This window comes from Podarcis cretensis, assembly GCF_951804945.1.
Source record: "Podarcis cretensis genome assembly, chromosome: 1".
Taxonomy (NCBI): Eukaryota; Metazoa; Chordata; class Lepidosauria; order Squamata; family Lacertidae; genus Podarcis; species Podarcis cretensis.
This window is the reverse complement of record NC_137170.1, coordinates 30,474,769-30,502,046: the sequence shown is the minus strand read 5'-3', so window position 1 is coordinate 30,502,046 and position 27,278 is coordinate 30,474,769. Positions and strand designations below refer to the sequence as shown.

General features: G+C 43.1%; 1 protein-coding gene across 5 annotated transcripts in view; it reads left to right on the top strand.

Moving 5' to 3' along the window:
- ADCK1 (aarF domain containing kinase 1) overlaps nucleotides 1-27,278 on the top strand; it is a 113,892-nt gene that overhangs the window by 6,211 nt on the left and 80,403 nt on the right. For 4 of the 5 annotated variants that reach the window (XM_079956140.1, XM_079956137.1, XM_079956138.1 and 1 more), the window contains one exon: nucleotides 408-491. In XM_079956140.1, coding sequence (XP_079812266.1) covers nucleotides 408-491 — 84 coding nt within the window. Of the gene's footprint in view, nucleotides 1-407; nucleotides 492-23,118; nucleotides 23,299-27,278 lie in introns of those variants that run through there. The other variant, XM_079956141.1, reaches the window with a different exon arrangement.

Here is a 27,278-nt window from a genome sequence, read left to right as displayed (position 1 = left end):
CCTGCCCACTCATGCTTTAGGGTAAACCTGAATTTGGAAATGAGTTCTAAACAAAGTGCCAAAGGTTTGAGTTCAGTGAAAACAAATTCCCAGGATGAGAATGTGCTCAGAGAGACAATCTGACCATTCCGAAGCCTGCCCACTCATGCTTTAGGGTAAACCTGAATTTGGAAATGAGTTCTAAACAAAGTGCCAAAGGTTTTAGGAGGAAGGTGAGGACCCAGTGTGCTTGGGATGCTCTGGTAGCTTTCTGAACTGAGGATTCATTTCTAGACGGGTAGAAGTGGGAGCAGTGAAGCCCAATGGCTTAAGAAAGGACCATACTTCTGGATCAACCACAAACTCATTTTAGTAAAACAAGCCATAGGATACTTTGCTTATGCTGTTGTTTCTGACTTGTTTTGCAGACAGCAGTTATTACCTTTGACTACCTCACTTCTCTCCGGAGTGTTTCACGCGGGACAGAAGAATATGAGTCTGTCAAATCACAGGTAAAGGGCCAACAGGAGGGGAGAGTACCTTACTAAAGGCCATTTTCAAAGCAAGCCCACCTGATTGCTGACTTTGCAGTCTTAAGGGCTGGAGAAGAAATGGATTTGACTTCCCACAGCCTGGAATCATGCGTAGAGTTGGTAATTCAGCTAGTGCAGATGTAAAAACACAGATTACTTGATCGGGTTAGCAGGAATCCTTGGGTAGAAGGCAGTGGCTATAGGGAAGATCAAATGTGTGTGTGAGAGAGTTGGATTGGGGCATGGGTAGGCAAACTAAGGCCTGGGGGCCGGATCCGGCCCAATCGGCTTCTAAATCCGGCCCACGTATGGTCTGGGAATTGGTGATATACATATTTATATATTGCTGCCAAGCAACTGGAGAGTTAAATTGAGAGCATCCCAAAAGAGTGATGAAAAAGAAATAAATGATGGTCAGATTTAGTTATGCTGTATGCAGTTCAGAAGACACCAGGGGGAAGTTGGTTGGACAACTGCTGCCCATCTCACACTGCAGAAAGAAGTGGAAAATCAGTAGAAGTAGCAGCAACAGCAACTAGAGAGTTTTGCAGTAATACATGACTTGCACCCAGATTCATTGGAAACGTGACCTGTGTGTGCTTTTCTTTCTGGAGGCAGGGGGAGGCAGAGAGTGTGGTGCCCACGGCTCTTGCTCCAAAATCCAAATGTGCACACAGTCCTGAGAAGGCTGGTGGCCCTTGCTGTTAAGGGATGCAGATTTCTGAAAGATCTGAAGCTTCTAGATTGCAATCCTGCCATTCTGGAATCTTCCTTGGCCCTAGTGCAATTGATTAGGAGCGATAATGACCTTGACACCTTTACCTACAGAAGAGTTGATTGTGGTTTCCTTCTGTGCTGCAGGCAGCTTGTGGTTGGATGGTTGTTGCCAATAGCCCCCCCCCCCCAAGCTTTGACCCTTGGCCTTGTGTCTCCATGGCCTCATTAACCTCTGTCAGGCGCCGGCTGATTTTTTTTGGTTAATGTATGGGGGAAAAGCTCAGTTCATCTCAGCTGCATCCTTCTTACTTGGCAGCCTAGTTGTCCGTGATTCAGCATTCAAGCCTTGCCAAGGTTAGTGGTTAGTTAGTGCAATGCGTATCAAGAAGATTTTTGCTGTGCTCTCTCTGTGTGCCTTGAAGCCTATAGCCTTGAACCTTCCCAAGCTAGGCCTGGATAGAAAGAAACCTGATGTCCGGCAGGCTGTTCAGTGCTCTGTAAAAAATAAAAATACTTAATTGAAATCTACTTCACTCTCTGGTGGGCAGTGATCAATCAAACCTGTAATCACTACTGGACTTCCTTAAGAAGCTGAACTCTCTTTTTAACCATAGCAATATGGCTTCCAAGTGATGGTGAAGGAGAAACAAAGGCTGTGCAGAGTTGGAGTATTTGCTTTGTTCCATTTCCTGTGTGGAAAGCCTTAAACCAGCTTGCTGGTTTTCTTTTCTTTTGTTCTGCCCTGATAATTCCCTCCCCCCAGCCCCCCGTTTGTACTGACTGCCTGTTTCTCCTTAGCATTCCCTTAGTTTAGCAATGCTGCCCAAACCTTTTTCTTTTCCTCTTGAATTGAAATAAAATAGTCCCAAGAAACTGGTTCTGTGAATCTTCTAATACTGGAGTTTCGTATAGGGCTGCAATACGTCTGGGTTTTCCTGGACACATCCGGGAATCAGGCAGCAAAATGGCGTCCGGGAGGATTTTCGCTAAATCAGCAAAATGTCTGGGAAAACTGGCAAGTAGGGCAATTGTTTCTTCTTCCAAAAAATGCTTTAAAAAATCAAAGTAAAGCCCCCAAATGTTTTTTGGGGAGATGTTTCCTAAAGAAGTTCAACAACTTTGACCCAAAAACAAAGGAAAAAAGAGGAAAAAACAACTTTGTCCTGATTTTCACTTTTGGGAATATGGCAACCCTAGTTTTGTATGTGCTTCCTTCCAAAACTTGTTTTGTGGAACAGAATATTATTTCGGTGCGCGAGAGATGGAAATCTCTGAGTTGCCATATGAGAGACTTTGCTCTCATGCTTTTAACTAGTATAGGTACACTCTGTTTTTCACTTCTCACCTTGTAGCTGTTGCTTTACCCCTGGAGATGGTGTCTGCTGTGATTGTGGACAATGCTCTGTAATTAATAGTCTGTGCTGCTTAATAGAACAGGCATAAATGGTAGTTGGGAGATAGGAAACCTCAGTGCCAGGCCCGGTCCCTGAGCCTGCTGGGGCCAAACAAGGACATCGTCATTAGGAAACAATTACACAGAAAGAAGATTAAGCAGGGAATGGGCTCCCCATGGGCACCTAGCAGGCTCCTATTTAGCTTCAAGGAAACATCATCAGTTCCTCTCTGTTTTCCTTTCATGTGTGAGCTGCTCTTGCTAATTCTCACAGCCGGGCAGTTCCTAGCATCGCTTTATGGGCAGCAAATTGGGGGACTATTTACTTCTTTCTGTAGGGAAATGAAACCAAACCTGCTTGCTTGGATTCTCCAGAAATATTAAGCAAGCATCTTTCTCCCAGTTAACTCTTTTGGCTTCAGAACTGCTGTGTCAGGGCCATTTGGGGAGGTTAATTATCTCTTTTATTTTGGCGAGCAGAACTGGGATATTCTGTGCTTCTGAGGTACTGGGTTTTTTTGAGCTGACGTTATCTGAGCAATTTGTTCCGATGCCGTGTGAGGAGCTGCAGTGGGAATTTTTTTATGATGTCAGGAGAATGCTAGGCTGATCCTGCTGAGTTTTTTTGTCTCCTCAACTCAAACTAGGATTTAACTGCTGTCAGTACAAATGTACTAAGAATTGGAGGAGACCGAACCTCAGCCAGTCCCTAAAACTGGGAGCACTGCTAACACCACTGCACCTTTTAATTATTTCTTAAGCAAAACCTGAAGTTTATATATTTATTCATTTGTATGCCGCCCATCTGACTGGGTTGCCCCTGCCACTCTGGGGCAAAGTGGGTCACAACAACCATATATACATGTAAAAAGCACATAGAAATTTAAAATGGGATCACCTACTATCATATAAAGATACTTTCTTGATTGCCTGAATAAGCTTGGTGGCACAGAAAAGTTTCCAGCAGACGTTTAAAGGTTAAAACAAGAGCATCCCACAGAACTGGGCTGAGGACTCTGAAGGCTTGGTTTTGTGTCACTGTCAGATGAGCCTCACCACCTTGGGGAATGACCCTCAGATAATTTCAGTGATTGAGCTGGAATATAAAGGTTCATTCAGTCCTAAGGTACCCTGAACATAAGCTGTGTGGGGCTTTGTAAAAGAATACAATGTCTTCAATAACGTCAACAACCATTCCTCCATATTAAACAATAATAAGTTTTTCCATCTTTGTCCACACAAGAGTTTCTCAGCTATGATAATTCATTAAAATAATATTCCATAGTTCTTTACTTATTATGTATTCATTAGTTTGTACCTTGTTCCGTATCTTCTGTTCCCATTTCCTGTTGTATTTGCCGTAGTTTTCCATCTTGATTTTTTAAAAATAGTCCATCCGTTTACGCTTTTTCTATTCCCCCCCCAACAAGAAAAGTGACAGAGGTTTGATAGCTTTATCATCTGAATTGACTCCCAAGTTGTATGCAGAGACCTTTCACTCTCAACTCTATCACTGCCAGTTCAGGATGTCTCTTCATCCATGACTCCATTCCACTCCTCCAACTTCCCAGCTCTGCCATTTGGTTGTTTCATTTCTCTAGTCTAGGCACTTATATGAAGGACTTTTCCATTTCACCATCTGTTGCCTCCAACTTCACCACCTCACCCTCTTGTTCTTGCAATCCTTCATCCATATTGCTCTCTGAAGTCTCTGTGTCCTCTTTAATTCCATTTTCTATTTCATCTTCCTCTAGTCCGCTTTCATTCACCATTTCACCAATCTCAGCCCTAAGCTTTTATCTGCTTATCAAACAATTGCTGAATGATGCCAACAGTTAATGGGAATGTCCAGCAATGTATTAGCCATACTGTATGTTTTTGAACTTATTAACAATTCATATTCCTTTATGCCACAGGCGCGACAATTGCCAGAAATTGGAAAAAAGAATTTGTGCCAACAAAAATGGAATGGCAGGATAAATTACTAAATTATATCGAATTGGCTAGATTAACAGAGGCAATTAGGGGACTCCCCAGACAAGAATTTCAAAAAGAATGGGGAAAATGTAAATAATACTTTACAAAACAGTGCCCTAAAATACACACTTGGACTTGTTTCGATTAATGTCTGCAAGAGACTTGGTGTTGTGTTTTTTTTAAGTCACAATTTGAAAAAAATCATAATAATAATAATTCATAAAGGAAACAGTTTATAAGAAGTAAATAAGGAGACCATGTACAGGATAAAGGAAGTATTTTATTTTGTCATTTGTTTCATTTTAAGTTATGTTTATTTTATGTTATGTTCATGTATAATTGTGGTGGATTCATTTATTTGAGTTGTGGTGGATTTATGTTGTTAATAATAATAATAATAATAATAATAATAATAGTAATAGTAATAATAATAATAAACACACACAATTCAGTCTCCACCTTGAGATCTCCACAATCTCCACCTTAGGATCTTCAGTCTCCCTTCTCCACCTTAAGATCTGCTGTGATGTAAGCTTTGAAGGCTTGGTTGTTAAGCACTCACCTGATTTTCTTACACTGTGCTTAGACTATGCTTGATCTTTACTGTGTGTTCATTCTGATTTGTTTGCAGAGAGGTTATATGATAAGGAGCATTTTTCTTGGTTTGTCTGCATGGTATTTGTATATTTCCCTGTTAATCATTTGCTCACCTCACATGTTCCCTGTCACTTTCCTAACTGCAAAAAGTCTCTTGTTGTGTAAAAGTGAATTTGTTGTGCTAGAGCAACATAGGGCTTTAAGGTCATCATTGTTATTGTTTACAACTCAGGGCGGCTTACAGATAAAATAAGAACAGCTTGAAATATAGGGGGAAATAATTAAAAAACAATTAAATATTAATACACACACATATAAATTTATTAAAAACATACAGACAATCACAACGAAAACAGCAAGGCACCAGCCCCCTCATTAAAAGCAATCAGTTACCAAATCTGGTGGAAGTACAACAAGGAGCCACTCTGATTTCTCTAGGGATGGAGTTCCAAAGTCTGGAAGCAGACGCCAAGAAAGCCCCTCCTGCTTCCCCACCAAATGTGCGTGTGAGGGTGTCGGTATTGGAAGAAAGTCTCAGAACCAGGGCAGGTTCATTTGAGGGAATATGATTTTTCACATAGCTTCATCATCATCTTCCACAGGCATCCCAAGGCAGTGTACAAAATCCACTTCAAATGTGCAAACCTAGATTTCCAGTGTTGCGCTTGTATCCATTATACAAAATGGTGACAGTCCTGGAGGTGACCATGTCTGTTTGGTTAAAGGGTACAGTTTCAGCCTTTTGAGAGGCTTCTTTTTTTTTAAAAAAAGGAGGGGACATGTTCACTGTGACTTTTAATAGGTACACTTTGGATAAAATTACGTAAATGGTGCCTTGTTGGGCCAGCACCTTTCACTTCAGTCGGCGTTGCTCTTCATTGCCTTCCATCCTGTTAGTAGAACAGTTATTTAAACCATGTCTGATTTAATTCCCAAGATAGGATTGAGCTATATGCCACTCACAAAGAAGATACTTCTCTCTGGTTTGCAGGCCTGCACTTCGTTCTATTTATTTATTTATTTCATTTTATTTAAATAAATAAATAAAATTCTGCTTTCCCTGATTTATTCCCATATGTCACCTCCAGGTGGGGCTGTTCCTTTGTTGTTGGATCAAAGATAGGCCTAATAGATTTATCACCTTAAAGGACTTCGGCCCTTTCCATGACAATTAAAAACAAAGCAAAACTGGTTTTCCATCCTTGGGGCTCTTTTCATGTTTGTCCCAGTTCACTGCCAGCATTGTGACGTCCCCTTCTCTTGTACTGGATTGTGAAGTGGCAGTGGTGGGGATATATCTTTGCCATGGTGACAGGCTGTACTTGAGTTTCTCTCTCGTTTTTAATCTGGAGAGTTTTGGGGACACGTGGCTTTCAAAGAGGTGGACAAAAATTAATAGCCAACAACAATGCCATATAGGTAGTTTTCTATTCAATAAAGATTTCACTGATAATGAGCGCCATGTGTACATTAAAAGAGGTGCGAAGGCATATTTGCAATTTGCCCGTCAGGAGAACATCAGTTAATCATCTGCCCTATTAATTCTAGTTTCCTCAATTTCCCCCCAATGGAGAACATTCCATTGTAGGGTGACTCTGGGAAAGTGGTTTTGCCTTGTCTTGAAAGCTACCCTAAATGTAAACTGCTCTTTTGTAAAAGGAAGCCATTCGAATGAAGGCCCCAGATCTACCCAAGCCTATAGTTTGACACTACTCTCCGAAATAATCGGGTATTTGTCCAATAAATGCAGAGATATTATTCATTTGCAGTATAGGATCCAGATTATTGCCTCCACTCCCACTCAACACTTTTTGTGAGATACCAGCACTCAAACCCTGGTATGCTGTTGCTAGAAAAATGTGATTCCGCTCCCAAGCCAGTTAAGGCTATATTAAGCCCAAGTTGCACATAATGGTAAGACAAAGTCCAAACAAGCAATGTCTGACCGTTCATGAGCAGTGCACCCACCCTGCTTCTCCCTCTTCTGTGCCAAGAGGAAACAAATCACAGTGCTGGCTTAGCAAACCAGCACTCATGGTTTGTTTCTCTCCAAGCAAACTATGACAAGTAAACCAACAACAAAGCAATGGCTTCCACCAGTGCTAACCCAGTGCTGTGGTTTCTTGCCTCCCTGCACAGCAAAAGCTGGGGTGGGCACAGTATGAGCAGCGTTCACCAGCGTGCTGTTCATCCCCAGTAAACCATGGTTTGTTTGGACTATGTTAACAAGCGAACTGCAGCACTTTGTGGGCTCACCTGCATTACCATTCAAAGGCAGGAGTACAGATCCATTTCTGTACTGTTGGATGCCTCTGCACGGCAGGCTTCCGCTCAGCTTCCCTCCGTGGTTGTGTATCCCCTTCTGTGCTGAAGGGCACAAATGGTTATTAAAAGGGCTGTGTGTGTGTGTACAGCAGCACAGTGTTTTTAGCTGTCTGAGTACCAAATGGATTTTTCAGGCCACAGGAAACATCTCAGCTTGCAAAGCAAATGTCACTGTGCTCTTGTCAGGTGACATTGTACGGATTGTTGTTGATATCTGGACCTCTTATAGGAGAAAAACTGGTCTGGGACCGTAATAAATTTCTATTTATCTTGTAGGAGAAGTCGTCCTAGATTCTGAACATCACTTGGGGAGGGGTGAAGGAAGAAAACAATTCTTAACCCAAAGGGATGGCTCCTAGTGTGTGTTTTAAAAGGCAGTGCAATTTATTTAAGAAAATGTACCATGTAGCCCTCCCTACCACTGTAGTCACAGTGACTCTTAACTTCTTTAACTGTCTATGGTTTCTGACAGAAATCTTCGTTTCCAAATAACTATAATAACTTTACTTGGCAAAATAAAACTTCGCAAAAATGAGCAGCTCAGGGTGACGCTCATGCAGCAGTTAGTGTGGCCAGATACAACATAGGACAGGGCTCCTAGGCCTCTAATAGTTGTGTAGAACCGGGAATTTCAGCATGTGTAGACTTCATGCCATGCCATGCCTGCTGAAATTCCCTCTTCTCCACAGCTGTTAAAAGGGTAGGATCCTTGTACCCATTTGTATTGGGCCATCATAGCAGCTGATAAGGATGTCCATTCAAACATGGGGATGTGCCATAACTCATATGCTGTTTGCCAATGCCTTGAACTATAACTCAGTACCTGGGGTCCTTTAGACATGGTATAAAACCAGCCAGACTAACTTTCTAAGAAAGCAAAAGTGATAAGTTGTTCTATTATTAGCTATAAAAAAGGTAATATAAGCTCTCCATCTGTAAACAAAAGTCACTTGCTTTGTAGCCTTGCTTTGAGGAAGGATGAAGGAAGCCTTGTATTTTTTAATTTAAAAATTTCAATATGCTAAAATGAAAATCACCATTTCATTTTGAGATATTTGCACATGCTCAGTGAGTTGTTGGGTCAGGAAAGCATTGATGAATTTATACACGGACTACGAGAGAAGAAGAGCAACAGGACTAAATTGTTTCCCCCTGGTATGCTTACCATATAGAAAAGATGTTGGACTGCTGGTATTAGACTTGTTGTAGCAAGTTAGCCACTGGATCATGTAAAGGATTTTTGCAAGGATTGAATAGCAGACTTAGCATAAATTCTGTGGGCTTCTTCTACTAAACCAGTGACCTTATCAAAATCTCCCTAAAGTGTATCAGATGAAGGAAGGTGCTTCAGGCTAACACACAATTAGCTTACCTGTCAAGCCAACGTCTTCATTTTACCCTGCTCCGTCAGTGCCAAGGGGATAACTGAAATTGGTATTGGCTTGTAGATGCTTCTCCAAATTAGGGAAGGATCTTAAGGGTGATTCGCACAACCATTGGGTTGATTCATATGTTCGCTGCTTTGACGCCCTTCTGGTGGAAAGGCTTGACAGAGTAAGCTAAATAAATAAATTTAAAAATCGGATGCCCACTCCTTGCCCGTTGCCAGCTGCTTGTGTGCAGCTGTGTGCAGGATTAAGCTTTGTATGTGTTACTGCAAATGCTGGGAAACTCAGTTTTCAAGTGTTGTGCAGAAGGCTTAGTTTCACACATGGCAGCAGCTGTGTGTGGTTGGCTGACAACTAGGGGTAAGCTGACATGGGCAGCTTTTGGAGTGGCTACCCTTCCTGGTTGTGTGAGTCAGCCTTCAAGGGTCCACCTAAATGTTGGCAGTTAATCTAAGACCTTGGTTAACCTGCTTAGATGAAAGGTGCACCCTACCCCCACCCCCAAGCTGCAGCAACTGCTGATTTAATTTGGAAACAATAAAATGGAACTCTGTGTCTGTAGCCTTTGCCTGAATAACTGAATTGTCCGGGTGATTGATCCAGTAAGATGGGTAAGAATGAGTGTGTTTGCTTCTGTAAATCTAGGCAATCATCTTCGAACAAGGCCATATTGAGCTATACTTGGGAGCATCCCAAAGTCTGGAGATGGTTACAGGATCATAGCTGCAGCATACAGTACTCTTGAAGGGCACATATGTTAAAAGAGTGGGTAGGTGAGCTAGGCAGTGGCATAAAAATCCTAAAACTGACATTTCCCGCTTTCTTCTTCTTCTTCCTCTTCTTCTGTCATTTGTAGCTGAGTAAGATTGTCTTTCATGAACACGGTCCTAACAGTGAGTCTGTAAGTGGCTGTTCTCCAGTTGGGGCGCTCGCAGGCCAGTGTTCTCCAGTTGTCAGTGTTTATACTACATTTTTAAAGATTTGCCTTGAGAGAGTCTTTAAATCTCTTGTTGACCACCAGCACTACGCTTTTCGTGCATTATGTAGCCAACGTGTTTAAAGTATGTTTCCGAGCACAATTCAAAGTGTTGGTGCTGACCTTTAAAGCCCTAAACAGCCTTGGTCCTGTATACCTGAAGGAGTGTCTCCACACCCATCGTTCAGCGCCAAGGGCCTTCTGGCAGTTCCCTCATTGTGAGAAGTGAGGGAACCAGGGAACCAGACAGTGGAAAGCCCGCCCATCGGATGTCAAGGAAATAAGCAGCTATCCTATTTTCAAAAGACATCTGAAGGCAGCCCTGTATAGGCAAGTTTTTAATATTTAATGCTGTATTTAATGCCCAGAGTGGCTGGGGAAACTCAGCCAGATGGGCAGGGTATAAATAATATATTATTATTATTATTATTATTATTATTATTATTATTATTATTATTTATTAAGTCAAAGCTAGATATAGCCCTGTGTCTGCATAGAGCAGGGATGGGGGGACTTTTTCAGCCTGAGAGCTCATCCCCTCATCTTATGGAGGCCGTGTGCCATTGGTGGACAAAGCTAGAGGTAAAAATGGATGAAGCAATGGATGTGACCCTAAACTTTGTGCCGTAAGGCTACATTCCATCCATGCAAATGCCACTGGTTTCTACACATATACACACGCTCTTACACTCATTTTGCCTCCTAGGCAAACAGGAAACAGTTGTTGAGGGAGTACACGGAGCGTGTCCAGTGAGGGACGTGGTCTGGCATATAGGTGTAGCTTTAGGAAAGTCCCAGGGGTGGGATAGTGAGGCATGGAGGGCCACATTTAACCCTCAGGGCTGAGGCTTCTTGCACTGGTGTAGACGGATAACTTAAGATATTACATACACTGATGACAACAGAAAGCAGTTGTTGTTGTTGTTGTTGTTAAAAAACAGAGTCCAGGACAAACTGGGATCTTTACTTTAAAATAATTATGTGAGAACAGTATTTTTTATCTGCTCCTTACAATTCACCAGGCTTCAGACAGCAGTTGCTGTTTCTTCATTGCACGCCAGAAGGAGAGTGAATCTGTTCCCTGTTTGGGGGAAAGTTGAAATGGTGATAACATGCTCATAATGAAGAGCAGAATGGCTGTACTCTCCTCTTTGCATCACTGCAGATCTTTTTTTAAAAAAGTGTGGAGTTAGCAACTCAAAGGGGAGGCTTTGGGAATTCTGCTGCTATATTCCGCAAGAGTTAAATCTTCCAAACTGTCGCCAAAGCAGCCCTGCAAAGTTACATTTTATTTCAGAATGTACCCTTAGCTTTGTTTGCTGAGTTCTGGAAGGCTTTGCACAATACAGATGGTCAAGCTATGGCATGGCTTCAGCGGCAGTCATTTGCAAAATCCATGTATGATTATTTGTGGGATTTTAAATAAATCCAAAGCCACAATCTCACCTTGTAGCAAGTGTGTGCCCCCCTCTTTCTCGCTCTGTGTTTTATCTTATCTAGCCCACCTTAACTTGCTTGAGATTGAGTAATTGTGGAACATATGTGCAATTAATGGATGTTTCTTAAATATATAAATAAACTGTTGACTGCTTGTAAATTGTGGGACATATGTGTAGTTAATTAAAGAGAAAGAGAGGCATAGATTAGGCCACTACTGCACCAACCTCCCCTCTCCTGCCATTCCCCAGTGACAGATGCCCCCCTCCAAACCTGGAATGCTTTAAAAAAAATGTTTATATTCAGTTGGAAAATGTTGTTTCAATCACAACATGCCCCGTAATTAATTGCATAGCAATTCCAGTGTGCAGCTCTGTCACCCATGATAGGGACAGGGGAATGGGGGAAGGTGTTGATATTTTTGTTGATGGTTGAACATTTGTTTTCCTCATCATTTTGACATCAGAGGTAATTGCCATCCCTGAAATATTTTTCTTGCCGCTATTACAAGGGAACTGTTAGGGACAAATTAATTATGAAGTCTCTTGCTATGGCAGATTAATAGGCCGATGGAAGAGATTTCTTCCTGTCTTCTACAACTTTTGGCTGGCAGGGTGTTGGGCATTTATGTACTAAAACATCAGGCTTTTCTCAGACACATGATATAAAGCATGTTATCTATATACAGCAGCAAACTAGCATATCAGTTTGTTGCCGAGGGCAAATTGAAAAATTAAGAATAACAATCATAATGGGCCCAACCTGACAGTAAACAGAACCTTTCCACTGCAAGCCAATTCCGTTCTTTTTAAAAGCGCTTGTGTCTACCAGGTTCTATTTGCAGAAATAGGTTCTATAAGGCACCACCATTGTGCATGGTGCAAAGGGATTGATCCCTGCCATGAGGGGCTTACAAACCAAAATCTGAGATGGGGAGGGAGGGAACTGGATCATGGTGCTAAACTAGGGAAGAATATGCAGGCATTCCTGTTACAGTACATATACTTAGGCTTAATTTGGAGAGGGAGGATGAGTTAAAGGACCACTCCCCCCCCCCTAGAATAGGGTTGATCTTCTCAAAATGTTCGTGTTGCATGTTCAAATTCAGTAGAGAAGGCTCTGTCGAGAGAGGAGGTTGATTATGTGATGGAGAAGACAGATACTTTCTGTACCACCAAGGCCTTTGTGATCAGATATTGCCCACACATTTCTTAAAGGTCCCTCTCCGCCCATATTTACAAGAGTTAGAAACCTGCCCTGTTGAAGGAAAACATTATTTAGGCTTCCATGGCAACTGCCAGATTTGGAATCAGGTGCCGCCATGGAGACCAGGCTAGTGAATTCGGTAATATTTCAGGTACAGATCAGACTGTGACTTATAAATGGTATTGAGAAGCAAATTGGCTATTAGCTCCAATTTTGCTCTTGTTGTTAAATGGAATAGGTTACATCCCCCCCAAATTGCTAGATCTTTAATGCAGACAAGTGGGCTGCAATATGAGCCAGGGCATAGTTAAGCTGCTATTCTCCATGCCAGCTTTCCCTAACCTGGTGCCATTTGGGTGTTTTGCACTGGAAATCGCATCCGCCTCAGCCAGTGCACCCAGTGGGAATTGTAGTCCAAAACACCTGGGGGGGCATTGGGATTGAGGAAGGTCGCTCCGTGTCAACACTTGACATAATTACATTTTACCCCATTAACCTGATACGTAACCATGGAAGCAAACTTGGAACATACAGTCTTATTTTTAATTAACCCACGGTAGAACTTATGTATGCTTAAACAGCAGAAGCACGATTGGGTTAGCAATTAAGGATTTGATAGCTTATTGATTGCTAAAGGAAAGAAACCCTAATAAGCTTTAGTAAACATGCAGATTAGTCTGGCAATCTGCCTTTTCACTGATGCAGCAAGCATAGCAGAACAGAGACATGCTTTGAATGTGGCCAAACCCTTGGCCAAGCAGGGTATTAAGAAATAACAAATTAAACAGTTCATTTAAACAAAGAACAGCAAATTTAGGAATGCTGGAAGTTGCCTTATATTCAGTTGGACCATTGGTTTGTCTAACCCAGTATCGTCTCTGCTGACTGGATCAAAATGCTTTAAATATATAGTGTGGATAAGCCCATGCTCCCATGGGGCTGCCCTACTCATTCTGTACTATACTATAATTTACTTTGTTCTGGAAAGCAGAATGAGCCATGCAATCAATTAATGCTACAGCCTGACAACAACTGCTGAATATTTAGTGGTGGTCTTCGCATCTGGGGGTTTTCCTGTTGTTATTCTGTCTCTCACAGCTACGATAAACCTACCATTAAAATTATGGACTGGTCATTTCTTCGTCAGAGGGCAAACGGGCAAACGGGCAAATTTAGCAGGGGATCAAATACTTTCCCCCCTCACTGTGCCTGACTTTTTACCATAAGTGGAACTTCAGGTCAAAGCAGAAGCCCTTTAAAGGAAGTCTGTTTTCTCACATGCCGAAAAGAAGTCATGTAGAGTCTTTAAAAATACCCAGCTGCCCAAGAGTTATTCAGAGTTCTAGGTAAAGCCAGTTTTTTGGTGATTAGACATCTGTGTTCATTGATGCACCACAATCCATCCCATTTCTCCCTCTTACTTCATTAGCATATTAAATGCCACCAAAATACTGACAAATCTGAGGACATTCAAAGGAGAGCAACATAAAATGATCAGGCAGCTGGAGGGATTGATCAGTAGAAAATGGAGTTTAAAACATGGAGGGGAGTAGGACAGGGCAGCTAACCTGCGGCTAGCAATGAATGAATCTGTCAGTTACAGTTTTTCTCAGTTTTTCATTTCCCCCCCAATCTTAAGGTCAGTTCCTTACATTGACTTGTGATTTTGTTAAAAGCCCACATAAATATTCACCTTTATTTTAGTGTGAATTTCTCCTACTATACACATTTTTGCCCAGTGTGCACATTTCCCCCCTGAAGTAATTTCCTCTCATATAATATATGCATTTTAATGCACCCTTTTGGTATGCATTACCTGGTTGGAGAGTTGCATTTCAAAATTCAGAGAAGTATAAACTTCAAAGGATTTCTCTGTTTCACAGTTTGCTTATTGTTTCCGATAGTGCAAATTAAGTTGGCACGCCTTTAAATGTGAACGAGACTGCATATCTCCTTCCTACCTGCAACCCTCCAGATATTGCTGGCCTCTCAAATCCTGTCAGCCTGAACCTGCATCGCCAGTAGCAAGGGATGATGGGCTTTGTAGTCTAACAACGTATGAGGAGCCACAGGTGTGTCCCCCCGGTGTAGGTCTTGTTTAATGCAGCGTGTGTGTATTTTATTAAAGCTAGTGAACTTACGAATGCAAAGCAGGGTCAGGGCAATGCTCTACTCAGCTTTCCGTCGAAGGGTCAGAGCTTGAACTCCTTGCCTGATTTTTACTGAGGCCCAACTCCCACTGACTCTGACTGAATTTGCATGCAAGTAGGGTCTGTTGTGTTAGTTTCTGAATAAGCAGCTGCCTTAAGGAGAGAAAGTAAAAAGCCACTGAGGTGAAGGTAGTTGGTGAGGTTGTTTATATGTGTTTTCATGAAAAAGGATTGTGCCAGCAGTTCTCTTCAAAATCTCTGAAGAAGCAAAAGGTCGCCTCCAGCCTCAGTATTTTGCATGTACTGGAAATTTAGGTTTGCACAATTAAGTGAATTAAAGTGTGCTGTTGCCCTCGTAACAAATCCACTTAAACAAAACAGCAACATACATTTTGCAGTTAGGAAAGTGATGAGGAAATGCACTGAAAAGCGTGGAATGAATATGCAGTTTGGGATAAATATGCAGTTTGCATTTTTTCTTGCATGCGATAAACTTGACTTTGTTGGGTGCCCAGTTTTAGGAGTTGCTTTTGCTAGTGTTCTTGGTTTTGCACGTTCCTTATTCCTCATTTTCATGGCCATGATTTAAAGGGAACTGTGTCTAATGTATTATTGTTTACAACTGCCTTGAACTGAAAGCTATAGTCACACAGGATCCAGTTGCCTGAAATGCTTTGTATGGTTTTGCTGCGGCTCTTCTGCCTTTCCATATCATCTGTGATGTACACTTGTTCACATTTTAATTTGGCAAAGCAGCACGCACACATTCAGATAAAAAGTTTCCACAGCCATGAGGCGGTTGGAGAACCAAACGCCGTCCTCTGGACACTTCATTGCTAGACTCGTCAATCAGCATTATTGGCTTCCTTCCTAATATGAGGTAATGTCATCCCATTTTTGGAAATCCATTTTGGTTCATGGGTTGCCCTTAATTGGAGAGATTGTGCAAATGACCCTCTGTTCTGTCCTCTAACCTTTCAGCCCCATTAATTTTAGCTGAGCTTGGACCAGTTGGTGGTTTCATGACGACAGATCCTCTGTCTAGAGAACAGGGGAGGTCAAATGTTCCCACCCTTTATGCCTTTCTGAGAGGACGGCAATAAAAATAATAGGCTTTGAAGGCAAGTCCCATGCATGCCAGCTGAAGTATGGTAGGTAGGTAAGCTTTGGAAGATTCAGGGTTGCCAGAGGTCAGAATATTTGAAAGGTTACCATAAAAGAGAGGGAGAGAACAAATGTTCTCAATTGCCAATGCAGGCAAGACTTGGGAAGTATCTGCTGGTGGATTTGCAGGAGTCTGGTGCATCAAAATATGTGAGGTCTGTTTTCACAGGCAACTCTTCCCACCAGGGATCTACAGACCTGGGGCAGTGGCAGCACTGTTTGCTCCATGGACATAACCAAGCCTTTTCCTTTCTTTGCACGTTGAACACTTAGGTCACATCTACATCGTATGTTTAAAGCACATGGCTCCCTGCAAGGAACTGTAGTTTACCCACCACAGAGCTCTGAGCACCCTTAAACTACAGTACCCACAATGCTTTGTGTGTGTGGGGGGGGAGCCATGTTCATTAAATGTGCTTGAAACGTTTGGTATGGATGGGATCTAGATTGGAGTGCAGGAGAGCTGCAGTGGGATTTAGAAGGTGGTGGTTTTTAATTCAGAAGCTTTTCACTCAGCTTCCCATGTGGTGGCCATTATGTAAAAAAGTGTGGTTCACAAAACAATCATATTGCAAGAATGATTGAGGGCTGAGCCAGATGTGATGTAGAGAGAAGAGCTCCATGATTAGGATTTCTTGCAGTTTTTGTTTTGCTAATTAGCAGTGTCTTTGGGAGAGGGTGCTCAAGCCTTCTCTCCTATGTCCTTTCTGCAATGTATATCTCTCACACTCTTGAAATGCTGTTACCTCCGCAAGAGAAAAGGAAGAGAGGAAGAGCATTGCCAACCTCCTGCATCATATCTGGCTTGACCCTAGTAGAAAGGAAATGATGTTATACAAATTCAGTTTTAGAGACACAACAGAGACCATAATTCTAAACAAATGCGTTTTATAAATGAGAAGTTTTACTTGCTGGTTTCTCTGCATAGGTAAAACGAACTGTTCAAGACCAGGATTTAATCCAAACTCTCCAAGCCCAAATCTAGAGTTCTAGTGCAGAGGTGGCTATCCTGTTGCTGCCAAGATGTTGCTGGGCTCCATCAGGAGGGCTCATCAGGAGGGCTTTAAACTGACTAATGTGGGGGAGGGAGACAGTGCTCCTGAAGGTAGGAGTCTATCAATTGATGAAGATGATCATCCAAATGTCATAGACCAAATGGAGCAAACAGCACACAGACCTAGTGGTGGGAGGAAAAAATCCTTAAATAAGAGACACGGGGGAATGATTAATGGACTTCAATGTCTGTACACTAATGCGCAAAGCATGGGAAATAAACAAGATGAGCTTGAGCTCTTGGTACAGCAAACTAAATACAGTGGTGCCTCGCAAGACGAAATTAATTCGTTCCGCGAGTTGCTTCGTCTTGCGATTTTTTCGTCTTGCAGAGCGCGGATTCCTCGGGTATTAACGGCTTTAAGAAAAAGGAAGCAAACCTGCAAGACGTTTTCATCTTGCGAAGCAAGCCCATAGGGAAATTCGTCTTGCGAAGCAACTCAAGAAACGAAAAACCCTTTCGTCTTGCGCGTTTTTTGTCTAGCGAGGCATTCGTCTTGCGGGGCACCACTGTATGACATAATAGGCATCACTGAAACCTGGTGGGATAAGTCCACGATTGGAATGTAATAATGGAAGGATACAATATATTTCAGAGAAACAGACCAGACAAGAAAGGAGGAGGAGTGGCGTTATATGTCAGGGATGTGTACACCTGTGAAGAGATCCAAGATTTAGAATCTCAAAGCCAAAGTGAGAGCATTTGGGTCAAAATTAAGGGAGACATAGATGATGCCTTCCTGGAACAGATGGCCAAGCATGCAAAAGGAAGGGAAATAGTAGTAATGGGGGACTTCAATTACCCGGATATTTGTTGGATGTCATACTCAGCCAAGAGCATAAGGTCAAACAGATTCCTGACTGGCCTTGCAGACAACTTCATTGTCCAGAAAGTGGGAGAAGCAACAAGAGGAACACCCATTTTAGATCTGGTCCTAACCAATGTTGATGACCTGGTTAGTGGGGTAGAAGTGGAAGGATCATTAGGCGCGAGTGATCATGCTCTTCTGAAGTTTACTATACAGCGGAAAGGAGCAGCCAAGCATACTAGGACTCAATTTCTTGACTTTAAGAAAGCCGACTTCATGAAACTTAGGGAAGTGCTGGGTGAGATCCCATGGACAGTAATACTAAAAGGAAAGGGAGTTCATGATGGCTGGGAGTTTGTTAAGAGGGAGATAGTAAAAGCACAACTTCAGGCAATACCAATGAGATGGAAACATGGAAGGTGCCTAAAGAAGCCAGGGTGGTCTTGACTATGCTACCACTCAGTGGATTTGTAACTGGCTGACTGACGGAACCCAAAGGGTGCTCATCAATGGTTCCTCTTCATCCTGGAGAAGAGTGACTAGTGGGGTGCCACAGGGTTCTGTCTTGGGCCCGGTCTTATTCAACATCTTTATCAACGACTTGGATGATGGACTCAAGGGCATCCTGATCAAATTTGCAGATGACACCAAACTGGGTGGGGTGGCTAACACCCCAGAGGACAGGATCACACTTCAAAACGACCTTGACAGATTAGAGAACTGGGCCAAAACAAACAAGATGAATTTTAACAGGGAGAAATGTAAAGTATTGCACTTGGGCAAAAAAAAATGAGAGGCACAAATACAAGATGGGTGACACCTGGCTTGAGAGCAGTACATGTGAAAAGGATCTAGGAGTCTTGGTTGACCACAAACTTGACATGAGCCAACAATGTGACGCGGCAGCTAAAAAAGCCAATGCAATTCTGGGCTGCATCAATAGGAGTATAGCATCTAGATCAAGGGAATAGTGCCACTGTATTCTGCTCTGGTCAGACCTCACCTGGAGTACTGTGTCCAGTTCTGGGCACCTCAGTTCAAGAAGGACACTGACAAACTGGAACGTGTCCAGAGGAGGGCAACCAAAATGGTCAAAGGCCTGGAAACGATGCCTTATGAGGAACGGCTAAGGGAGCTGGGCATGTTTAGCCTGGAGAAGAGGAGGTTAAGGGGTAATATGATAGCCATGTTCAAATATATAAAAGGATGTCACATAGAGGAGGGAGAAAGGTTGTTTTCTGCTGCTCCAGAGAAGCGGACACGGAGCAATGGATCCAAACTACAAGAAAGAAGATTCCACCTAAACATTAGGAAGAACTTCCTGACAGTAAGAACTGTTCGACAGTGGAATTTGCTGCCAAGGAGTGTGGTGGAGTCTCCTTCTTTGGAGGTCTTTAAGCAGAGGCTTGACAACCATATGTCAGGAGTGCTCTGATGGTGTTTCCTGCTTGGCAGGGGGTTGGACTCAATGGCCCTTGTGGTCTCTTCCAACTCTATGATTCTATGATGCTATGATTCATTGCCTTTCATACTTGACTTTGGCCATGCTGCCTTGGGGCTGATGGGAGATGAAATCCAACATGATCTGGACAGCCACAGGCCAGCCACCCCTGTTCTGAAGACTGGGTTACACTGATAGATGCAGAGATGTTAGGTGGGCTTAAGTCGCATGGCTTCCCCAAGGAATCCTGGGAAATGTGGTTTGTCAAGGGTTCTGGGAATTATATCTTTGTGAAGAGGTAAACCATAATTCCCAGGATTCTTTGAGGGAAGCCTTGTGCCCTGAATATGTAGAAGTGACCTTTAGCTTGGGTAGCTCTGGAATTGGATTACAATCTCTGTCTCCACCCAGTCCGTGTGTCTGAGAATACCATGGGCCAGATAATTGTGAAATGGGCAGGAGCAGCTCAAGAGCACAGTGGTGGACCATGACTTGGTGTCCTGCTTTGCTCTTGAGCAGTTCCCATTTGTTTCACTGAGTCCTGCGCTGGTGAACTGCCCAGTGTGTTATGTTCTTGGGTATTATTATTATTTTTTAAAATTAGGCCTGGCTTCCAAGATTTTCTAAAGAGGCCTTGTAAGAAGGGTTCCATTGTTGTCTCATTGGGATGTAGATGGGGAACAGCTGCTCCCTATACACATTTCGCTCCTCCCCCTTAACAACCCCTATTGATAACTAATCGCAGCCCAGACGCTTCTATTAGCTATTTACCCAAAATCGAGTTGGCTAATGAAAATGTTTCTAATTAATACGAGGCAGATTAAAACTCATTACAGCAAGGTCGTTGGTAATGAGAGATAATCAGAGCGCAAATGACCGAGCTTGGAGCAAAATGAAGATGGAGCGTGAGCCAGGAAATCGGCACCAGCTGTGTGTGCCTCCAACGGCAAGGGAGGAAGGGAACAGGGCAAGGGGGCCGAAGGATTTGTGCAAGCATTGCTGCAGGCTCGGAGGGGCGGTGGCTTAGTCTCTCTCTCCAGGTTCCATGGCCCATTTTGGTTGGGCAAGTGCCTAAGGTGCTGTGGCTGTGGGAGTGCAAAGGTTTGCAATAGCAGTGGTGACTTTGGAGAGTCAGGATGGGCGTTTCTTTCTCACACCCCCCACCTGAAGGTGACCTGAAGTCCCTCTTCAAAGGCCTCCTTTCTAAGTGACTGGGGGATGCCCACTGCAGGAGTTCCATTGCTACAAGTTCCCCATCTGAGGTTGGCTAGATAACAAGCTGCTTTAAGAGCAAAGAAAAGGATTGCTAGAGTGAAACGGCTATGAGTTAGCTGTGCAACCTTTTCCCTACATGAAGATAAATCTCAATACAAAAAACCCCAAACAAAACAAAATCCATGAGCAGTTTGAAGACAATGCCAAAATTTATTTTGTTGCTATCAAGTATTTTGCTGTGGAGTAACTTCCATAGACGTGGCAGTTTTTCAATATAAATAGGAACACTTTTTTCCAGACATGGTGATGTATGAGGTTTTCTACGGGGAGCTTATTTCGTGTAGGAAAAAGAAATCACATTTAAAGCAATTCTTGGGACACATTTATACTACAGAGAAACTTGTCTTATAGTCATTACCTTTCCACAGAGAACTGTGGCTGAATTTGGGGATCTAGGGATTTCTAACAGAATCTGCAGTGTCCTTGCCAAACTACAGTTCCCAAGATCATTTGAGGGAAGCCATTACAGTTAAATTGGTGTAAAGCCAATATAAGCTTAAAGCTTATATGACACTAGACACAAGATTCTTGCGCAATCTTAGACCAGTAGTTCAGAAATGTATAGCCCCATCTCTTGTTTTGAGACAGAAACTTTTGTATTTATACTCTCTGAGGTTAGCCAACCCGTATAATCACAATTACACTGTGCTTCATAGAATCATAGAATTGTAGAGTTGGAAGGGACCATGAGGGTCATCTAGTCCAACCCCCTGCAATTGAGGAATCTTTTTGGCTAATGTGGTACTTGAATCCATGACCCTGAAATTAAGAGTTTTGTGCTCTACCAACTGGGCTATCCCACAGGCTCAAAGATGTGCTCTGCCAACACATAAGTGCCAACTTCAGTGCCATGTCAGAGGTGCTTATAGTAGGGTTGCTGAGTTGAACAACTTTGAACAATGAAGGTTTTTGTTTTGCTATTTTTAAGGAAATTTACCAAAAATTCAACACTTCTGTCATGATTTCCATACGCCTGGGTTTCCCCAGACAATTTTAACAATTTTCGTAAATTCTGTCCGGACACTGTTTCCGATGGACAGATCCCAGATATGTCTGGGAAATCCTGGATGTTTGACAGCCCTAGCTTATGGGGCAAAAAGGTGTAAACTTATTTGACTTTTTTGGGTTTTATTTTGTGTGCTTGTGCGCTCGCACTCGCACACCCACACCCCCCATATAAAGCAGTGGCTCCTTCAGTGATATAATTTACTTCTTTTAAACCAAACATTTATTTTTAAAAATACAATTTGTGGGGGAAAGCTTAATAACTCAAGCCCAGTAAATCCTCAGAGCCCAGAAACCAGAAGGCAAACAAAAGCAACCCAATCCAACATACACTTTGCCTTTTTTGTTGTACCACAAAAGTTACGATTCGTATGTCAATCATGTGATTTCTTGGGCTTGACTAATGCTTTCTATTATTTTGACTCTGACACGGGTGGCACAGTCTCATTTTTCAGTGTCATTGTCCTCGTAATCTATTCTACGTTTTCATTTCTGTCCTTTTGTTTTATTGCACCCAAGCACCCTGTTGCTGCTCCAGTGGCTGCTGTGTTATAAAGAAACATCTTTACTGATCTGAATTCCATCTGCCATGTGGCTGCCAGCTCTCCTAGTGTGTTTGACTCCATCTGGAATTTGCCATAATCTTTTCAAAGCCCAATGTAATGCAGATATATAGGCTCGCATTGCAGCTTTAACCAGCCACAGCCATGTTGTACTACCTAGTTTTGAGGGAAGAACCACATGTTACCAAAAAAACCATGCGTTCCCAAACCTTATACTATTGTAACATTATTATGATGGAATAACAGACTACAAAAACATGTGGAATTTGAGATGATGCTCAGATCTGTTGATGTGAAGGCTATAAGGTAGAGGAGAAGACTCTTAATTTATTTTGTGTTGAAGCCAAGATAAAACTGCATTATCTAGACCAGGACTGGCTCACCTTGTTTGGCCTGAGGGTATTTCCCTTAAAACAAAAAAGCCTTTCCCAGCCTGGTGCCTTTCGCAGGTTGTTGAACACTTACTTTCACCAGCCACAGCCAATATAATTGGTGGGTTGCAGGCATGGTTTTTGAAGAGTCATTCCTCCCAGTTTGAGAGAAACAGGGGAATACCTCATTTAAAAATAATCAGGGGTCACCAGCCTTTTTTGGTTAGTGGGCGCATTTGGAATTTTGAGAAAATGCCGTGGGTGCCAGTCACAAAATGGCTGCCGCGGGATGTTTAACATAATGCAAAATGGCTACCTCATTTAAAAAAGCAGAGAGAGAGGACCATCAGCACCTCCTGTCAGTGGGTAAAACCACCAACAGACACACTTCCGTGGAAAAGCTCTTCAGATCTTTGCTCTGTTCAGAATGGAAAGGAGGTTGGGTGTTCAATCCTGGCATGTAGTAAAATGTGACTGTTCAGTGTAGGAGAGGCCAAGCCAGTTTAAGCAGGAACTGAGCAGGAAGCGTGAACAGTCTCTCATGCAGAATGGATACAGAAGGTTATTTACTAAGAACTTTTGCAAGTACCATAGGAGGTACCGGTGGGCATTCTGGAGCTTGCCAGTGCCTTGTTGGTGACTGCTTTGTATTAAAGAATAATCTGTTGTCTGTTGAATTGAGGGTAATGGCTGCCATGGAAGTGCAATTCCCCTGCCATTGTGAGTGTTGTTCCAGAACTTTGACTCAAAGAAAATGGAATTCTGTTGGTGCCCTGGTAGTTTCAGAAGGGCTTTAGATCTGGATGGAAGAGGAGAAACAGTTTTTGCTGACTTTCCCTCCCAGGGCCTTTTTTTCAGCCAGAACTCACCGAAACTCAGTTCTGGCACCTCTCAGTTGGGCACCATTGCCATTTTAAAAGAACAAGGGAGGCATTCATGGTGAGTTTCAGCACCTCTTTTTCTAGAAAAACAGCACTGCCTACACCTTTCCTGTAGTGTTCCCCAACTCCCCTGGATCTGTTTTTTTTGGGGGGGGGGAGTGGGGGTGTTGCTGAGGGCTGCAGGGCAGAAAGAATCCAGCCCCACTCCAAGCACTTGTAGATTTGACCAAATACCGGTAATTGCCACTCCAATTTTAATACTGCCCATGTACTGCCCATATCTATTTAATAAACTGCACATTCAGGCATGACTCTTAAGGTTAATGATACCAACATCTGTTCAGGTATATGTGTGCATCACTGCACATATGGAGATGAGGACGTGTGGTCTTTAATTAGTTAATATAACCAATTAATTGATTAACCGCTGCAGTCGTAGTCTAATATGTATTATTTGTATTATTTTTTATTTGTTTTCTACACTACCCCTTGTTCAACCCTACAGCTGAAGTCAGCTCAAAGTATTTTGCTGATTGTGAGAGAGGGGAAAGAAAAATGAAACTGCGAATGGGTGCCATCATTTTATTTAATTAAAATTTGTATAGCCTATCCTAGTTCAATTTTGTCTCCAGGGAGGGTACAATGGTGTTTCTAAAACAACAATATATAAAACAGCAGTAATTACAGTAATTAGTGATTACAGATGTAAGTCGGTTTTGGCATAGGCATTGGGTATCTATCCTGAATCAGTCAACCCCACTGTTGGCTGATAATTCCGTGTGCATGCACACGAAAGCTTATACCTAAAACTACTCTCTTGGTCTCTAAGGTGCTACATTATATTTTTTAAATTCTTTTGGAAGGATTCTTTTAAAGACTTTCTTAGATCATATAACTTTTTTGAAGACTTGATTCTTAAGGAACTCTTAAGGGAGTTTTTAGGTTTTTAAAAAGAGTCTTTTTAACTATCTTTTTAAAGAATTGTTTTAATTTATTTTGACTACGGCAAACCAACATGGCTACCTACTTGAATTCCGTCAGGGTTGATCCTGGGATTAAGGATCCCCACATGATGCAGATCACGTCATAGGGTGATCATACCAGATTGCCATTTGGGGTGTTCTGTGGCCCGTAAGCTTTTGGACAGAGCCTTACTGGGCTACCCTTAATTTTGATCCAGAATCTGGGGGTGGGGCATGCACTCACCCCGTAGCATTTGACTGAAGAATCCAACCCAATGGCTTTACCTGCCAAAGTTGTGACAGTTGCTATGAGGAAGGCAAAACCCCCATTTGTCTGCAAGCAAATTCCTCCCTGGCCCTGAGTAATCCCATAACAAGGCCATATAAGTGCACTACCCACTTACCTCCAGGCAGAGCCACAGTATACCAGGTGGGACAACTGACCAGGTACGTCACAGCGCAGCCGGCTTTATGCCCTGGCAACGGACATGACAGAAGAACATCCCTGCCACGTCCATCGTCGAAGCACCCCCCCCCCAACTAGGGCCATGTTGAATTTAAATTTTGGTGGGCAATTCTGCCAATCCTTGTGGTTGGCTGAGATGAACTGTGACATCAGCCAGTCATGCAGGCTAAAGGCTGTTTGGCCGTGGGGGGCTGCAACTGCTGCTGCTGCCTGGATATGGTAGGTTGTTCAAGAGAATTTGGTGAATACCAGGTTGGAAAAAGCCGTAGCAGAGCATTAGTTGAATAGAGGGAGGAAGTACAGTTGTGCAGAGAGGGTGCTTAGACTTTTCTCAGTGTTCCCATACCACTAAGGATGCAGTCCTATTCACATGGACCTGGAAGTAAGCCCCATGGAACTTGATGAGACTTATTTCTGAGTAGACATGGATAGGCTTATGCCATGGGTTGGCAAACTAAGGCCCGAGGGCCGGATCAGGCCCAATTGCCTTCTAAATCCGGCCTGCGGACGGTCTGGAAATCGCCGCGTGGATCGCCAGCGTGTGTGTTCTTTCTCTCTCCCTCCCTCTCCCCCCCACGGCACCACTGCTGGTGCCGCCTCCTCCCTCCCTCCTCCTGGCTTCTCTCTGCCCTGCCTAGAGGAGGAAGGGGGTGGGCTTTGTTGCTGCCAACCCCTCTCCAGAGCCCTTTTGCGCACCGCTCATCGTCCTGCTGCCGCCGCCAGCCCCTGCCACTCACAAGACACAGGAGCCGTGGTTGGCTGAGCGCCTCTCTCAAGCTGCCGCCATTTAAAGCAGCCCCTCTCCGGAACCCTTTTGTGCGCCGCTCATCGTCTCTCCGCCGCCGTTCTCCCCCCCCCCAGCCCTCCACAAGGTCTGAGGGACAGTGGACCGCCTGCTAAAAAAGTTTGAGGACCCTTGGCTTATGCTGTTGTCTGACTTGCTGGGAGCCTGAGGGCCCCGTTCCTGCCTCTCTCTACCTGGCCCAGGGCGGGGCCTGACAGGCTTCATAAGAACTGCTGTTGCTGCTGCCACTGCCCAACAAGGACTGGGGTATTTGGGTGTAAGTTTTGTCAGGAGTTTTTGCTGTTGCAGATATTATTATTTTTTTATCTTTATTTTTATGTGGAAACTGTTCAGTTTGGTTATGTAGTTTTTGTTGTGTTTTATGTATTATTATGACTACTCTGCTATGTTTGTAACTATGTAAATCTTTTCATATTGTAAGCTGCCTTGAGCATTGTTTTAACTGTGGAAAGGCGACATACAAACAAAATGATGGTGATGATGATGATGATGATGTAGAGTTTATTTGATATAACACTTGATTGTAAAAAAATTAAAAATCCATTACAAGAGGAATAAAACAATAAAATCACCAGCAATCTCAGTTAAAAACAGTTATTTAAAACATCCAAATATGATGAAAATTTGCAATAAGTTACAGAGTTCAAAACACATGTAAACATTCTACTTATCGGGGTAGGTTTATCTTAACATAAATGTTTTTAGCAAGCACTGAAAAGAACAATGTGAAGGCATGTGCCTGATGTCAATAGGCAGGGAGTTCCAAAGAGTGGGAGCTGCCACACTAAAACTCATATCATCCCTGGGAGTCCAGCAACAGCTGGATGGCCACAGATTCCTCATCCCTGGCATAAGGCAACGTCATATCTTGAACTTAAAGGTAAAGGTAAAGGGACCCCTGACCATTAGGTCCAGTCGTGGCTGACTCTGGGGTTGCGGTGCTCATCTCGCTTTATTGGCAGAGGGAGCCGGCGCACAGCTTCTGTGTCATGTGGCCAGCATGGCTAAGCTGCTTCTGGCGAACCAGAGCAGCGCACAGAAACGCCATTTACCTTCCCACCGGAGCGGTACCTATTTATCTAGTTGCCTTTTGACGTGCTTTCGAACTGCTAGGTGGGCAGGAGCAGGGACCGAGCCACGGGAGCTCACCCTGTCGTGGGGATTCGAACCGCCGACCTTCTGATTGGCAAGTCCTAGGCTCTGTGGTTTAACCCACAGCGCCACCCGCGTCCATCTTGAACTTAGAGCTAGTTTAAAGTGGGGCTGGCAAACCCCCAAGACTGGCACATCTTGCCACAACTTCTAAGCTAAGTTTGAATGTGGCAAACATATTTTTGCAAGCAGATGTATCAGATAGGTACACCCACCGGGGGAGCTGGGATTGGTTACATCTCCCTTTTAAGGAGAGACTGGTTTATGCTGAGACTAACTACAGACACCTTTGCTGTTCTTATAAACTACATTTCTGCATCCTTCTAAGCACGCATGAGTATCTGTGCTACTATTTGATTGATTTACTGATTTTGACTGATTGATTTCTACCCCACCCTTCACAGAAAAAGATTTGCCAGGGCACGGTGACTCAGGCAGGTTCGCAGTGCTCTGTGCAGAAATGCTTACAATGAAATTGGCTTTTGTGAATTTCATTCAATGAAAAGGTCAACTTGTATTAAGAGTGAAAGTCAAGAAAATCCCCTGGGCTAAATGCGGTTGGAGATCTAGTGAAGTGAAGGGCTGGCTTTGGATATGAGGGACTCTGGTTCAAATACAATCATACCTTGGAAGTCGAATGCCTTGCAACTTGA